Genomic DNA, 17,804 nt, shown 5'->3' with positions numbered 1-17,804 from the left:
GCCTTGATTTCTCAGGATCAGTAACTTTGCCATTGTCGATCAGATCTTGGATATCGTGCCTTAATCACAAGAAATTATCGGTGATGTGACCCTTGCTTTGGTGGAAGTGACAATAAGCATTTTGATCGAAATTATTTGGCAAAATTATGGGAGGAGGTCTTGGTGCAAGCGGTCGTAACAAATTCGCTGCTTTTACTTTCTCGAACACTCTAGAGAGGGGAGTGCCAAAGTTAGAGAATCTCCTTTGTGGCACATTGGTAGCTCTCAAATCTAGAGTGGTTGTTGTTGTGTTCTTATTAGTGCTTGGAGTCTTGGTTGACTGACTGAATCCTTGAAACCCAGACTTGTTAAAGTTCCAGCACAGTTCCCATACTTCTTATCCTCTCTAATTTTGTCCTCGATGGAAGTTCCCACCTTATAAACTTGAGAAAACTCAGTCAGTGGCATATAGTACAGCTTCTCACAAAAGGTCGGAAGAGTCCCCTTAATGAATATCTTGATATGCTCTTTGGTATCTGGACGGTTCCTCATTTTCATGACCTTGGTTCTCCATCTAGCCATATAATATGTAAGGTCTCGTCTTGTTTTTGCACAATATAAATCTATCAAATTAACACTCATTTGAAGATTGTAAACGTATTCTTTGAGGAAAACCATGGTAAGCTCATTCCAATCTCTTCTTACTCTCATCTTAAGATTGTAATACCAAGTTTGGGCAAACCCTATTAAGGACATCGGAAACATTTTCAAAATTTCCCTTGACGACGGACTTGCCAATTCCATGATAGACTTGTACTCCATGAGGAGAAAAGAATGCAAACCAATCCCTTAAAATATAATCTACCCTCAAACCCTCCAAATTTTCCAAACCCAATCTATCTATTACGAACAAGCTATAATGGAATCTCATTAATTACCCTTTACATTTTGCAATAATAACACATTAAATCACAATAAGGAAGATAAATCACACGAACACAATGCATACATTATTTATAGAATTAAACATCAATCATCGCAATAATCATACATATCCTTCCATGCAAAGAATGATGAAATGATGCATGTTCACAATTACATTATAAATAACTAAGGGGTTAGCATAATAACAGACATAACATCAAACTAAAAGGCATAAATTGAAGAACATGAATATTAAAGAATAAAAAATAAAGTGCTTATAAGTAAAAGGCAGTAATTAAATGATCAAAATTTAAAGGTTTTAACAAGATTTGAGCTCATGATCTTGATGTTCATCCTAAAGGATGAGCAACTCCACCAATCATTGCTCTCAATCATGTTTTATTTGTTTATTCGATCCATATATGAACTAATACGCATCACGAACCTTTTAAGGTCAAAGCTTGGCCACAACACCACCGAATCGGGACGTTTATTGGATTTTATTCATTTAGAGCCTCTAGATTGAAAAGCCTTGTGCCACAAGGGACTATAGCGTGTGGCTCATGTTGTGGCACATGCCATACATAATGGCGCAGGGCCTTTCCTAGATGAGAAAGGCTTCTAGTATTTCTTGGGTGAAAACATGGGATCTGGGCATTAGTGGTGTGAGGCACTAAGAAGTGCCACACGCCACTCTTGCTGGCCTCACGCCACTTAGGTGTAGAACCCCCTGTTTACTTGATCCTATGTTTCCCTCGCAATCAAACCCAAAAAAGGTGTCTTAAACACTGAAAAAGAAAAGAAAAAGACAAGAAGATATATTAAAGGTTCTCAGAAGCTATCTTTGGTGGTTTCACTTGGAGATTGAATGAAAAATGGATGAAGAACCCAACTCCTTGGTCTTCAATCCAATGATTAGAGTTTCAAGATTAAAGTTTTGTGTTTTGGGATTTCGAATTGCTCACAAGGGGTTTTTTTTTATTGATTAAATGCTAGATCTCAACTTGAATCCAAAGTTAATACTAGTTGCTTTAGGATTTTTGAGTTGAGTTTTAAAAATGCAAGTCTCCCCTAGTTTTCCATAAGTCCTCCCATAAAGCCTACCCCCAATGCCTATTTATAAACATTTGAGCATGGGAGTGGCCCATTTAGGGCTGACGTGGTAAAAATTCCACTGTCGGGCCCTGTAATGGGACCAGGCCCACTTTTACTAGATCGGACCGAGTGGCACGTGAAATGAGATGGTGCACCAAGAAATGTGTCAAACATGCCCGGCGCACTTCCTAAATTTTGGTTCCATTGCGAAACGCCCGGTGACTAGAAAAGTAAAAATGGTTAAACAGATTAGTAATCTCAGCCACAGACCATTGGTCGAAAAACCAAGACGATCGGGAACCCCGATCCAATTTTATAGGAAAAACGGTGTATCATCACTAAAACTTTTAAGGGCAATATTTAAGCATCTACACAGTGATCGTTCCACTTTACTAATTGATCTTTCCTTAACAGCTTAAAAATTAGACAGCATACAATAGACAACTTTGATATAAACCTACTGATATACTGAATCTTTCCTAGAAAGCTTCTCACTTGCTTTTCTGTCTTAGGTGGCTCCATTTCTTGGATCGCCTTAATTTTGTCTAGATCGATCTCTATTCCTTTCGGTCCCACTATGAATCCTAACACCTTTCCCGAAGTTACCCCGAATATACACTTTTACGGGTTCAACCATAACTTGTATTTGATCACTCTATCCATGAGTCGGTCTAAGGCTGCTGGATGCTCTTCTGGTGTCTTAGTCATGACAATTATATCGTTAATATAAACTTCTAAATCCTTATAGATCATGTCATGAAATAATGCAATTGCCATCCTTTGGTAAGTAGCCTCAACATTCTTTAAGCTAAACGACATCACCCGGTAGCAGAAAGTTCTGAACTCTATCACAAATATTGTCTTGACCTTGTCCAACAATGCCATGAGAATCTGGTTATACCTTGCAAATCCATCTATAATGGAGTAGCATCCCATTATTGTTGCACTATCAATCAGGATATCAATATGACAGAGAGGAAAATCATTCTTCGGTGATGCTTTGTTCATATCTCTATAATCCACACACATTCTGACCCGTTCGTCTTTCTTAGGAACTGGGACTATATTAGCTAAGCATTTTGGATAGTAAACCACTTCAGAAATCCTACGTTTAACTATTTTGTCACTTCATCTTTAATTTTCTCGGCCCATTCTGGTCTTAACTTTATTCTCTTCTGTTTGACTGGCTTGACCCCAAGATATAGAGGAACTGTTTGCTCGGCTATAGACTTGTTTATCCCTGACATGTCTTCGTAGCTTCATCTTTTGTCCAAGAGTAGACTTTGAAATTTTGTGTTTAACTTTGGTGTTAGGTTTGGCCAATTAATAAAATTCGTGGATTATCTTTTGTGCCAATATTTAATTCAAGCATGCATGATGAGTTAATGTCAAATATGCGCATGTGCTTATCTACTCGAGGAATGGAACCATCAGAAAAGACATCAAACAATTCAGCAAAATTAAAGTTCATTTCATTGAAAAGCATCGATAGTTCATTACAATCAGATTCATCTTTAACAGAAATTAACACATCAGAAAGGGCTTCAGCTTCTTTAAAGTTCTCCGCTATACAGGCCCGGATCGCTTTTAGTACATGATTCCCATGGTCCTCTTCTTCCTTCTCTGTGCTTGCCTTCTTATTTCCCTCTTCTTCTTCTTGTTCGGCAGCTTGCTCCTCTTCTTTCTTGTCTTTTTCCTCAGCTGCTTGTGGCCGCTCAACCCCCTCTTCTTCTTTTAGCTCCTTCTCTTCTTTCTTTTCTTCTTCAACCTCTAGTGCTCTAGGCTTAACCACTACGACCTTAATTACATCTGCAAAGATCTCTAGACTTGGGTATGTTCTCCCACTGTGCTCAAATGGCTCTATCGGCAGACATGGAGAGGAATGCTCACTCGAATGGACGAAACGTCCATCCATGTCCAACTAGCCAAATGTCTTCTTTAGTGTGCTTCCAATCTTGTAACCCAAGCTTGGCAATCTCTTTAGGTGTGGATTTCTGGTAATTCTATGATGCCCTGTTGGTTCTTTCCAAGTCCTTTCCCTTCCTCATAGTTCATCTTCTTCATGATGTTGGAGACAGTAGACCCTATTTTAGTGCTTAGTACAGCAATCTAGAAACCGGTCCATAGGAGGATGACCTGCGTGTCAACATTTAACATGGCTAGACTCCTTTCACTTACAGCAGGAATGGTGATGACCTTAGCATTAAAAGGAAATTTGATCTTTTGGTATAGCATTGATGGCACACCTTCCAATGAATGGTACCACAGGAGCCCGAGCAGTAAGGAAAATGTAAGGGGAATATTTATAATAATAAATTTTGTCTCCTTTTCAATCGGCCCTACTTTAAACACTGTTTTGAATATGCCTTCCACTTTTCTCTTGGAGTCATCATAAGCTCGAATAACAACATCTGAAGGTTCTAAATCAGACACTTCAATCTTGAATTTGGAAAGAAGTTTCAATGGAAACACATTCAAAGCTGACTCGTCATCAATCATAACATTTTCGTTGATCCAGCCTCTCACTTCAGCCTTTATAAATAGAGCTTTAGTGTGATTCCTTCCTTCGGGAGGAAGCTCATCATCAAAAAAGGTGATTGTAAGGGGATTATGCTAAACCAACTCCACAAAATCAGTTGTAGAGATGGATGACGAAACTGAAATCTCGACCATCACTTTCAGCAAAGCTTTTCGGTGTTTCTTTGAAGAGATGAGCAGGTCCCACATGCTTACATTTGCATAGATTTTTTTCAATTGTTTAATCAAAGCATCATCTTTAGCATCTTTTTTTTTGGCATACCCAATGAGGTAGCCTTCTCATTTTCCTCTCTAGGCTTGATCATGTCCAGTTGATATACTCGACCACTGCGGGTCATATGGTTCACAGCTCTTGCTTCCTCTTCTTCCTCGCTACTCCATACATCAAGAGTAACAGGATTCACTGTCACCTTATCTTCACTTCCTACCCAAACTTCCTCGCTCTGGTTGAACCACTCTTCGTCACTATCATCCCATACATTCAGGACCATCACATATATATGCTCCAACAGCAACCCTCTCTCTCTCTTTCTTCCTCCTCCTCGAATTTAGCCGTCACCTCCTTGAGAGCTTTCCAGACTCAACCATATAAAGAGTTTTAGGAGGTAGCATGTTACAAAAATTCAAAAGTGGATTGGTTACCTTGCCCTCATCAATTAAATTCTGGATCTCATGCCTCAACCGAAAGCAATGGTTAGTAGTGTGACCGTTGCCATGGTGGAAATGACAATATGCATTACGATCAAAGTTCTTTAGCAAAGGTTCCGGAGGAGGTCTTGGAGTGAGTGGTTGCAAAAGATCCGCTGACTTTACTTTTTCAAACACTATGGAGTGAGGAGTGCTGAAATTAGAAAACCTTCTTTGTGGCACATTGGTAGCTCTCAAATCTAGAGTCACAGTTGTTGTGTTCTTGTTGGTGCTCGGGTCTTTACAGACGAACTTGACCCTTAGAAAATGGATTTGTTAAAATTCTCTGCACGATTCCCATATGTTTTGTCTTCTCTCATTTTATCTTCAATGGTGGTCCCTACTTCATACACTTGAGAAAATTCTGTCAAGAGCATGTAATACAGTTTCTTACAGAAAGCTGGTAAAGTCCCCTTTATAAAGATCATAATCTGCTCATTAGTATTTGGACGGCTCCTCATCTACGTGACCTTGGCTCTCTACCTAGCCATATAATCAGTAAAGGTCTCGTCATTTTTCTGCGCAATGGCTTCCAAATCCCTCAAGTTGACGCTCATTTGAAGGTTGTACGCATACTCTCTTAGGAAAACCGTGGTGAGCTCGCTCCAACCTCTTCTCACCTCCTTTTCCAAGTTATAATACCAAGTCTGAGTAGATCCGGTTAAGGACATAGGGAAAATCTTTAGAATTTCTTTTGATGGTAGACACGCCAACTCTATAACCGCTTTATATTGCATGAGATGCACCTTGGGATCACTGGTGCCATCACATTTTGCCACTTCGGGCATCTTGTAGGTCAAAGGAACAGCATGCTTTAGCTCAAGCTCTTCATCACTATCATCATCGATATCAACATATTGATCCATTCCTTTAGATTTCATGAAGACGTGCAGCTTCTCTAGCTTCTTATCCAACTTTTCAAACTTTTTTGATATAACTGGCTCGGGCTTAGACTTCCTAGTAGGCAGTTTTTAGGCGAAAAGTTCTTCATCTTGCCAAGTGTCATCAACTTGTTCTTTTCTTTCAGATTCGCCCTTAGCCTCATCATCTTCTATCACCACTTGCTCTTTACCTTTATCTGAGCGTAACAGCTTTTCAAGGCTAGTTGCCACTATCTTCTCGACCATCTTTTCAATATCATAAATAGGGATACTAGGCTCAACCATTTTATCGATAGAAGTAGAAGTTAATACTGACAAAACTGCTTGGGCTGGAAAGTGCTGAATCTCGATGCGGGAGCCCATAGAACTGGTAGGTATCGAATCAGGCAAATCAAAGGGGGTTGAAGGTTCTTCAACTCTAACCAGATGATTGTCCGCTCTTAACCAACTAATCTCTTATGGAGCTTTATCTCTTCGAGGCGCTATCTTGACTGCATAAAATAAATGTTAGATAACACAACATGATGCATTTATGCATGGATGTATGAACATGGAATGGCATATAAAAATACAATTACACAATCATAACATCGTGCAATGCAAATAATGTTATATTCTATCGTGGCTTTATCACAATTGTTCAAATCCAAAATCAGAGGAGGGCTCTTGAGAACTGATAAGAACAAAACGTCCCTTATTTCATAGCCAAATATTTATAATGAACTTTATTATTATTTTGTATCCCTTTTTTTTGTCTCAAGCGTAATAACTTAAGTAGGGCTCTTCATTTATATACATTAGGTTTTTTTTCTTTTTGTCTTTTTTTGACATTAACAATATTTGGTTCAAAATAGATTCATTTCATTACTTTCCAAAAAAGTGGACTTTTTACATTAATTGTTCTTTTAAAGCCCTATCTAAATGTTTACAATTCTTGAATCTTAAAGCCTAAGAGGTTTGATATGGCTTTGCTCCCTCTAGGGTGAAGTACCCAATTTCCATAAGGCGATTGGCGATGTTGCGAATGAGTGTAAATCGCGCCTCCACACCTTGCAAGAGAGTCATAGCTTCAAGTTGCACTTGCTTTATTTTAAGCAAGAGTTGATGAGCCTCTTCTAATTTGTCTTCTTTAGTTGATGTTGGAATTAGAGGAACTTCCCTTTTAGGCACTTGGGCTTCGGCCTTATAGTCACCATTAGAAAGAGCTCATTTGCTCATTTTGCTTCCAACACTTCTCTTAAGTCCTTCGCCCTTTGGCACTTTGAACGTCGGGATTGAGCCATGATAGAAAACACCTATATGGCTACAATAAACAAGTTAAATAATTCATGAATAAAGCATAACATAATCATAGCAAATATATAAAAACAAAAGGGGAAGGGAGTTGGAAACTATATGCTCTTCACCCTTATATCTCCCACACACAATTCAAGGTTAAAGTCTTTTCTAATACCCTAGAACAAATAGGTTAGGACTATAAACCATCATGGGGTTTTGGACTAACGTCTCTCGCATTTATTATATGAATGCAATAATCATAAATTTGTTATGGTGAACCTAGAGGAAGAAACTAGAGTCAATTACATGAGCTTTGGTCGGGCTTATTAAGTCTTAGGTTCCATAAGCGAGAATTAGTTGTTTCCTCCCATTTGCTTTGGGTCTAAGCAAATGGTGATAACGGATTGTGCTAATTCTTTTAATATACCAAATAGTACTTGGCATATGGGTGATGTATATCAGTGGCAGATCCAAACAGTCGAATAGAGTAAAAGGATCACGACCCCCAATATCACCTTTAGGGTTTTTGGTAGAAAAGAGATTAAGAAGAGACAAATGCATGAATGACATTTATAAGTACAAAAAGTAAACTCATTTATAAAATTAATAGCATTAATAAAGTTTGTGAATAAGTGGATAATTTTTGGAGTCAACTCTTTACTCGAACCCATAACCGAAAACCAGAGATTCTGTGTTCGATCCCCCGCAGAGTTGCCAGGCTGAGGACGCACAATTATTCCCTCAAATGGAAAGGAAAGAATCGGGTTGAACGGGCTTGATTGATTTTATTTAGTAAATCGGTTTTCTTTATTTAGCCCATTTGTTAATCCTCAGAAAAAGATTTTCTTACTTTGGTAAGAGTTTTATTTTTTTGGAGTCGCCACCATTATTAGGGAAAATTCTCGAATTAGTCAATTATTTGGAATTGACTAACTCGATTTTAAATCAGAGACGGGGTCCGAGAGTTAGTTAGGTACGATAGGGAAGGTGTTAGGTATCCTTATCGGCCGGTTAAATTGGCCTCCTCATTGTCCAATGATTCACAATAATTTAATAATGCAATCAGCTAAAAGTGAGATGTAAAATGGTTTAGATGCAACTTTAGAAAACCATGTCAATAAAGCTTATTATTGCATATATCAATTAAACAAGCCAAGAAAGGAGGAGGAGAAAAGAATTACAATCCAACTCAAATTATACAGTCTACCCATTACCCTCCAAATTATCCAAAACCCATAATTATTACAAATAAGCAGAAAATGAGACCCATTAAGGTCTCTTACATTTTGCCATAATATAACATCTAAGCAAAGCAAAATAACAACATCCATATCACACAAACTCAATATAAACATCAATCTCAGAATTAAAAATCATCATCCACAAACACTAAATATTTATTCATTCACAAATGATCAATGGTGCATATTTTAATTACATAGTTAATAAATAGAGGGTTAGTTAAATAATCAACATAAAACATTAAATTAAAGGCATAAATTAAATGACAGAATAATAAAGTGCTTGAAAAGTAAAGAACATTAGTTAAAAGGCAAGAATTTAAAGGTTTGAACAAGATTTAAGCTCATGGCCTTGATGTTCATCATGAGTAATGAATAAATACACCAATCATTGCTCTCAATCTTATTTTTTATTGTTTATTTTGACCATTTGTAGACGAAAATGCAACCCAGACCACTTAAGGTTAGGGCTTTTCCACTGAATCTCAGTATGAAACCATTTTATTGATTATTTCACATGCTAGACCTCTGAAACAAAGGGTCTAGCACCACAGGGAGAAGTGGCGTGCGCCCCACGTAGTGGTGCAAGGCTCTTCCCAAATCAAAAGGGCTTTAGATAAAAATATAGTCAAAACAGGGGTTCTAGGTTAATGTGGCGCACGCCACATGTAGTGGATTGCGCCACTAGCTTAGGTCGTGCGCCACAGAGACATAAAAACACCCTTGTGGTTAATCCTAGGTTTCCCTCACAACTAGACTCAAAATAGGTGCTTAAAACACCAAAAAGGAAAAGAAAAAGATGAAGAAATGAATTAGAGGCTCTCAAATATTACCTTTTGGTGATTTCCACAAAGTTTAGTGCAAAAGATGGATGAAGAGACCCAAATGCTAGGTTCTTGATCCAATAATTTAAGATTGAAGATTAGTGAATGTGTTTTGGGGGTTTTTAACTGGCTCTTAAAGGTTTTAGTGATAAAAGAATAATTAATCTCAACTTTGAACAAAGGGAAACGCAAGTTTTCTTTGATTTATTAGTTGAGTTTTCAAAAATCAATAGTTTCCCTACAATCCAAAAATCCTTCCTTAAGGCACACCCCCAATGCCTATTTATAGGCAAATGGAGGTGGGTGGCCCCATTTAGGCTGATGTGGCGAAATGCCATTAGCGGGCCCTAAAATAGGCTAGACCCTTTCTTACTAAATCAGACCGAGTGGTACACAAAACGAGATGGTGCTCTGGAAAGTGCACCGGACAACCCGACGCGCTTCTAAGGTCCGATTTTATGGCGAAATGCCCGGTAAACCGAAAAAGTGAAAATAGTTAAACACATGTAAAATCTCAGCTACGGACCATTAGTTTGAAAATCGGGGCGATCAGGAATCTCGATCCAAACTTACGTAATAAACATTGTATCATCATTAAGCCTTTTAGGGGGCAAATTTGCTCTATCACCGTCGTCGTTGCCGCCGCTCCACCAACCCCCACTTCACTCCACCATCCCCCCATCCAACATCACCACCATTACTCCCCCCACCACCTCAGCTACTTTACCATCACCACCGCAATTATTATTTCGCTGCTGCCACCACCACCTCACTCTACCACCATCAACACCATCTCAACCACTCTACCACACTATCATCGCTCTACCACTACCACCACCGCTCCACCACCACCATCTCAACCACTCTACCACACTATCATCGCTTCACCACCACCACCACCTCAACCACTCTACCACCACCACCACCATCTCATCCACTCTATCGCTACAACCACTCCACCACCACCACCACCACCACCACCACCACCAACACCTTAACCATCACCACTACCACTCCACCACGGCGCGCTGCTACTACCACCACCACCACCACCACCTCCACCATCCCCACCACTATCACCACTCCACTACCACCACCACCACCGCTACAATATTAATAATATAAAAGAAATATTTCAACCAAAAGCTATTTAATATATAAATAGCTAATCATTATTTTTATCGAATACTTTTACTTTAAACTAGTATATAAATAGTTAACCACTAATAATTAATATATAATTGCTAACTGATAGTAAAATAGCTAACAACAACTACAACACTTTATAGAATTTATATATTTTCAGTTTAATTGAGTAAACCATTTAAAATATTCCAACTTTTGCGTTTCATAATAATTATACTCCAATTTGAACTTAACCCGACAATACTCCAATTTCCAAATTTTGTTATTAGTTCACTCCAATTTCAAATTAAGATTACATAAATTAATTAAGGAACATAAATGAGACTCACTACAACAGTTGTAGTAGAAGTTAACTCACCTTAAGTTAAGTGAAACCACGCGTTCACTGTGCATCAGCTTTCCTCCTATCACCCTCCTCCCAAAATCACATTCCCTCCTATCTCCCTCTGTTAGTCTTCTGACCCAAAATCCTAAACCTACTTTCTCTCTCCATCTTTGCTCCTCTCTCCTCGATGTCGCTCTTCCCTCTTGCCATGCCTTCAAACTTTAAGGCTCATAATTATGTTTTAGCTTTGTTTTCTTTAGTTGTGTCATGCTAGTTGTACTTGATAGGATTTTGACAACTGTAAAATTATTTACTTGAATCAAAGTCTCGAAAGGTTAACCACTGGGATGGAATTTACTAGGAACATTACTAAAGGCTCAAGTAATTCAATAACAAAAACTCAATTGTATTTTTTGGTTGCAATTAGTGAGCCCATTTGTATATATCTTGGAGCATATACAACCCTAGTAAAAGTTTTATGTATGCCCAAATTGGATGGTAAACTCAAAATTGACATTGAGGAGAGAGGAATAAAAAGTGGAGAGAGAAATAAGTTCAGGGATTTTATGCACAGAGGGAGAAAGATGAGAGCGCGATAATTGGAGGAAAGCTAGTGCAAAGTGAATGCACCATTTCACTTAACTTGGAGTGAGTTAAGTTCTAATCATACGTGCTCTGGTGGGTGCTATTTTATAATAATTTTTTTAACGGCTTTAATTTCAAATCGGGGTACAATTGTAATAAAACCTGAAAATTGGGGTGTTCAAGATATTTAGTTTTACAATTATTACAAAATGCAAAGTTTTGTTGCCTCAAAAGAAAGAAAAAAAAATATGCAAAGCTTAGTATTTTAAATGGTTTATTCCCATTTAAGTTAGCTTCACTGGGCAATCAAACATAAACCACCGGCTTAAAGAGTTAAAAAGTAATTTGATTTTTGGGAAAGGAAAATTCGTCATTACTGCAAATCCAAGAACAACAGGGCTAAAAATGAGATTATAAGCAGAAAAGAATCAGAAATCTCATAAAAGAGAGAGCTGGAGTAATATACAAAACCCTAAAGTTCCTGCAGTGAAAGGCAGACAGAGACTATGGAGGTTGCAGTGACTAATACATGGAAGTCCAATTTTGCTTCGACGTTAACTAACATCCCGAAACCGAAAAAGGCAGCTGTGAGAATTTTCACCGTTCGTTGCTCTTCTCCTGTCTCTTCCGATGGTGCCGCCACTGGTAGAAATGCCATTCTCTCTCCTTACCTTTCATTCCCAGTTCATATTCTTGTACATGTAATCTGCAAAGAATTGTTTTTGGCTTAGCTTGAATTTTCTACTTAAGTAATAACATTTATATATGATATTTATGTGGAAGGCCTGGGAGCGATATTAATTGCATATAAAAATGTCTAATTTACTCATCTAAACTGATTTCTTTGATCATGTACATCCCTTGAATTGGATTACCAGTGCCCTGAGTTCCTAATTGCTGTCAAGAATTGGAATGTTTTAAGTTTTGTGAAGTTTTCCCTAATTCATATTTTAACTAATAGAGCATTTTTATTACAAGCTTTGCCATTGTGTAATTGGCCTCGAAAATGGAAAATGAGGTGGTGTAACTACCAGATAATATGTGGATTTTATTTCATTGGAAAAGAAACAGTTCAGCCCCAATATAAATAAAGAAAAATAGGACATGTCGAATATTTAGAGATTTATGTACTTGTTCAGAACGGTTTGAATATATTTTAACTTGGGTTTTAGGGTCTGATCACCACATTGATCCAAGTGGTTCCTGGTTTTTCCTTTTTAAGTATTTGGAAGCTCTAGTTATTCTGTTTTGCAGAACATTGTTCATTAGTAACTTATTTTTTAAAAATATAAATATGTGTATTTTCTAATGCTTAGCTTTTTTTTTTTTTTTTTGAATTTACTTATTTCTGTTGATTTTCCACCCAAAAAGGACAAAAATTGGACTTAATTAAGATCGACCTGATGGAACTTTGTTGCTGAGCCTTAGGTTTGGCAGAGAGGCCTTGGAAAACTTCCGATGCTAGACTTGTACTTGAAGATGGGTCAATTTGGAGGGCCAAGTCATTTGGTGCCACGGGAACCCAAGTTGGTGAGGTGGTATTCAATACATCTTTGACAGGGTAAGATGACCTAACATGGTTTAGCATCATATCGTATATCTGCTAGCTAACATGTAGAGAAGGTAGAAGAGGCTTTTCTTTTGGTATTCTTATGTTTTCTTATGTGCTAGCAAGTTGTTGTGATGGCATGCTTACTGCTTAGCTCGCTAGAAAGTACATTTAACTTTACTGTCATACCAACTTTTACATCCTCATCTCATGTCACAGTTTGATGTTGACATCCTCAAATTTTCCATGTCCACCCCTGTGGCCTTGGTACCTGGGAATCAATGCTTGATATTCTCAATGACCAATGTTGACATGAAATGACCTTGGTGCATGCATGTAATCCGAGGTCAACATGCTGCCACAATTTGGGGTCTTTCATGCACCATTATTTCTTACTTGACCTTATTCATCTGTGCAAGAAATGGATGCACATGCACTTGCATTTAGAGGGAGAAAGGGATTTGAAATAAGGGTTAGAGGAAGAAATCAGTTTCAGAATGGGAAGAAGGCGGACTGTTACTTTTGGCCTTCTGACCTCTACTTTTAATTGTTCTTCAACTTCTTGAATGGTTGATGTTCTGAAATTTTTAGTGCAAGGAGCTCCATATGATGGGCATTGAACTTACTCATCCACACAATAAAAGTCCACCTAGCAGTTGCCTTGATTTGCTTTTTTCTTCACCACTATCATCCTTTTTGCTCATCTAGGACAGTGCTTATGTACTTCTTTAGTGTAGCATGTCGCTGTAGTGTAACACGGAATAAAAAACATAGTGAAGCAGAAAAATGAATAAAAATATTAACAATAACAATGCATATAAATATCTTCTTCAAGTTGCTTCTGATACTTGCTTCCTTTTTGGCCGAGTTTGTGTGCCTTAAGAGTTTTATTGTTGAACAAGTATAACAGCCATGTGCATTCTGATACTCTAGACCTGTGCATGAGCCAAAAGCAACATTAACCATATTTTGCAATTTATATGTGATGTATTAAACAATAATGTTATGGTTATTGAATTCAACTGGTTAAGTTGCATGGGAGTCAATCTTGGAGTCTAATTTAACTACTCTTATTTATTCATGTGGCAGGTATCAAGAAATTCTTACAGATCCTAGTTATGCTGGCCAATTTGTTTTGATGACAAATCCACATATTGGAAACACTGGAGTAAATTTTGGTGGGTCAAATGCCATTTCAAACCATGGCTTAATATGTAAAATATCTAGTATTTGAATCTAATTTTGATGCCTTTGGTTGCCAGATGATGAAGAGTCAAGGCAATGTTTCCTTGCTGGTTTGGTGATCAGGAGCTTAAGTATCAGGTATTCTTTCACCTTCCCCTGCTTTGTTAGTAGGATGCATCTTCATTTTGCCTATGACTGTTGATGTCTGCTTATTGCATCTGTTAAAGTTTCTGATCAGTTTATTTCAGTACTTCAAATTGGAGATGTACCAAAACACTTGGTGATTATTTAGCAGAGCGGAACATCATGGGGATATGTAAGCTAAATTCTAGTGCTGATTGTTTATTATGTGTTCTATGTTGTAACTAGGGGTTTCTGTGCCAATTTTGTGAACTTTAGTTGTCTAAAACTCTAATTCCCGAGTTCAATTCTCTCTATCACAGATGATGTTGATACACGTGCAATCACTCGCAGATTGAGACAAGATGGAAGCCTTATTGGTGTATTGAGCACAGAAGATTCCAAGACAGATGAGGAACTTCTGCAAATGTCTAAATCATGGGACATTGTTGGTAGGAAAGAGATTATGCCGCTTGATATAGTTGCAAATATTGTAGAGGACTAAAAGTTCTAGTTTAATTGGTTCATTTTTGCAGGTGTTGATTTGATAAGTGATGTCTCTTGCACATCCCCTTATGAATGGGTTGATCAAACAAACCCAGAATGGGATTTTAACTCTGAAGGAAGTGGAGAGGTCTACCATGTTAGTATCACTATTTTAAGTTTATTTTAAGCTGAATAAATCTCTATCTAAAATTTGCTCTTGCACTTGTTGACATATCTTTCTGAAATGAAGGTTGTTGCGTACGATTTTGGGATCAAGCATAATATACTGAGGCGCTTAGCCTCTTATGGCTGTAAAATCACTGTGGTTCCTTCAAAGTGGCCTGCCCTAGAAACTCTAAAGTTGAAGCCAGATGGAGTTCTTTTCAGCAATGGCCCTGGAGACCCATCTGCAGTTCCTTATGCTGTTCAAACAGTCAAGGAATTACTAGGGAAGGTTCCTGTTTTTGGAATTTGCATGGGCCATCAATTGCTTGGTCAGGCATTGGGTGGTAAAACATTTAAAATGAAGTTTGGCCACCATGGAGGAAATCATCCAGTTCGTAATGTTCGGCAAAACCGTGTTGAGATTAGTGCTCAGGTGAGTTCGTCTATTAAAAGTTTCAATATGCTTCGAACGAACTTTTGAGCTGTGCTAGGTGAATACATGAAGTCAGCGAAAGGAGTGGAGTTGGAACAAAGGATTAATTTTGCTGATACTATAAAGTAAAAGATGGACTTGGATTTGAGTAGTTATCAAAAATCTGATTTCATGATATGTTTACCATGGATGTTAAATTACTGCTAATAAAAGCGAAAGCATACTGGGGATAGTCATATTATAATGCAGTCGAACTAGAATTTGGCAATGAAGCTCTCGCTGTTGCACATTTGAATGTTTTTACTTGCACACTTATTTGAATTCCAAACTTATTGCTTTCTGCCAAATTTTCACTTTTGAAATTCTTTACATTGCAGAATCACAACTACGCAGTTGACCCAGCATCACTTCCTGAGGGTGTGGAAGTGACTCATATCAATCTGAATGATGGAAGCTGTGCTGGTCTTGCTTATCCGGCACTAAACATCATGTCACTTCAATACCACCCTGAGGCATCCCCTGGCCCTCACGATTCAGATATGGGTAAAATAAGATTTTCCCACTTCTGTGTGCAATGCTATTTCACTTTTCATATTTTAGTTTATAAAGGTCCGCTGTCAGAGTATGCTAAATGTCTGACAGCTGAAAGAAAGAAGAATTTATTGGTTTATGAGTGTCTCTTTACTATTTCTTTCAGCTTTTTAATGATGTTGTTGGTCCTTTTTCCCAGTTTATATATTTGTGCATATACATGTGTTTATGAATTATATCGCATAGAGTGTCTTCCACAACGGTGAAATACGATTTCTTTTTACTGCAGTGTTTGGGGAATTTGTAGATCTAATGAAGCAAGCGAAGCAAAAGGCTTGAGATGAGATAGTTTTGCTTGAAGTGAGCTTTGCCGTATTTTCATGCTGTCGATATTGCTAATCCATGCAAGATAAAATTAGTCATGGGCATCTTAGCATCAGTTGCTGGAGGTGTCTGTTAAATAGTTGAGATGGTTTATAAATTCGTGTCGTTCTCTGAAGTTATGCAGTTTTGCTTAACCGCTGATGATATGTGACTACTATGGATTGGTTGGATTCCATTTGTAGGTTATCATGAATTTGCATTCAGTAATGTCTCATGTTTGATACAGTGGTAGTTGGCTAAATCATTAAAAATACGCCAAACTTTGCGGGTAGTTTTAATTATATTTTAATTCTAACTTTTTTTTTCTTAATATTTTGAATTTCAATTTTAGTTATAATAGCACTCTAATTTTAAATTATATCAAATTTAATGAATAAAATATTATTTTTGATGATATCTTAGAAAACAAACCTGAAAATCAAATCAAAGAAACTTAAAAGAGCTAAGCAACTGAAACAAAGAAATCTCAGAAATTAAAACAAGAAGGAAGATAAATCTGAGAAGAAGAGATGGTGAATAGATGATTTGAAGGAGAAAAGAGGAAAAGACGATTTGAAGGAGAAGAAGAGAGGAAAAAGAAAAAGAGAGAAAATAAAATAAAAAATTCAATTATAAAGTAAAGGGGATTTTTATCTTTTAAATATCAATTAATGGTAAAAAGCTCATACAATGAATGGAAGGATTAAAAAATATAATGAAACTGATATATAAGGATATTTTAATGTATTTCAAAAAAAAAAAAAAAAATGAGGATCGTACTAATGAATTACGTATTATGTATTGATGTAATAGTAATTATCCTTATTTGCTATTTAATTCTTGACATTTACATAATTTCAAGGTTCCTAATGTTAATTTTGTGAAGTGTAGTTGCAAATTTAATCGATAAATGATTATTTGATATGCTAAAATGTACTCTGATTACAAACAAGTGCTGGGATGAGTGGTTTGGCACTTTTTTTCCCTTAAGTGAGATTGTGGTTTTCATTCTCGTGGATGGAGCAAATGTTGCGGAGCATGGGACAAATTATTAAATAGAAATAAATCAAAATTCAATAAATGTAGCACCAACAGAAGACCCAAAAGATTTATGTGGTTCGGCGAAGCCTACATCCACGAGCGAAGGAGAACGAAATCCATTAATAATAGTGAAAAAAACAAATATAAATAGAAAATAACACTCAAATCCTGAACCCAAATATATACTTGAAATATCACAATGTTGTTACGCTTACAAATTGTAATAGTAATTAATATGATCAAAATTATCGTACCTAAACTAAGAGCAGAAAAGGATATATATTTGTCTCTTGCACTGTGTTTCACCCAAGCTCTCCACTTCACTGCGCGATTTTTGTCTTACCAAGCCTTGTATTTATAGTTGAAGGCTTGCTTGAAAGCTACTCAAGATTGCAGTTTCGTGGGCATCAATTTTTACTTTCTGTCAC

At 37.2% G+C, this 17,804-nt stretch overlaps 1 protein-coding gene across 1 annotated transcript; it reads left to right on the top strand.

Moving 5' to 3' along the window:
• Positions 1–11,872: 11,872 nt before the first annotated feature.
• LOC105646729 (carbamoyl phosphate synthase small chain, chloroplastic) lies at positions 11,873–16,666 on the top strand. The gene is made up of 10 exons (XM_089726260.1): positions 11,873–12,148; positions 12,932–13,064; positions 14,142–14,230; positions 14,315–14,375; positions 14,486–14,553; positions 14,681–14,809; positions 14,894–15,000; positions 15,094–15,441; positions 15,819–15,984; positions 16,262–16,666. The coding sequence occupies exons 1-10, from the start codon at positions 12,010–12,012 to the stop codon at positions 16,309–16,311; spliced, it is 1,290 nt and encodes a 429-aa protein (XP_089582386.1). The 5' UTR covers positions 11,873–12,009; the 3' UTR covers positions 16,312–16,666.
• Positions 16,667–17,804: the final 1,138 nt, after the last annotated feature.

This window comes from Jatropha curcas, chromosome 9, assembly GCF_041381405.1.
Source record: "Jatropha curcas cultivar XTBG-Jc1 chromosome 9, XTBG_Jcur_1.0, whole genome shotgun sequence".
In the NCBI taxonomy this organism is placed as follows: Eukaryota; Viridiplantae; Streptophyta; class Magnoliopsida; order Malpighiales; family Euphorbiaceae; genus Jatropha; species Jatropha curcas.
The sequence above is the reverse complement of the archived record's forward strand: the minus strand, read 5'-3'. Positions and strand labels throughout refer to the sequence as shown.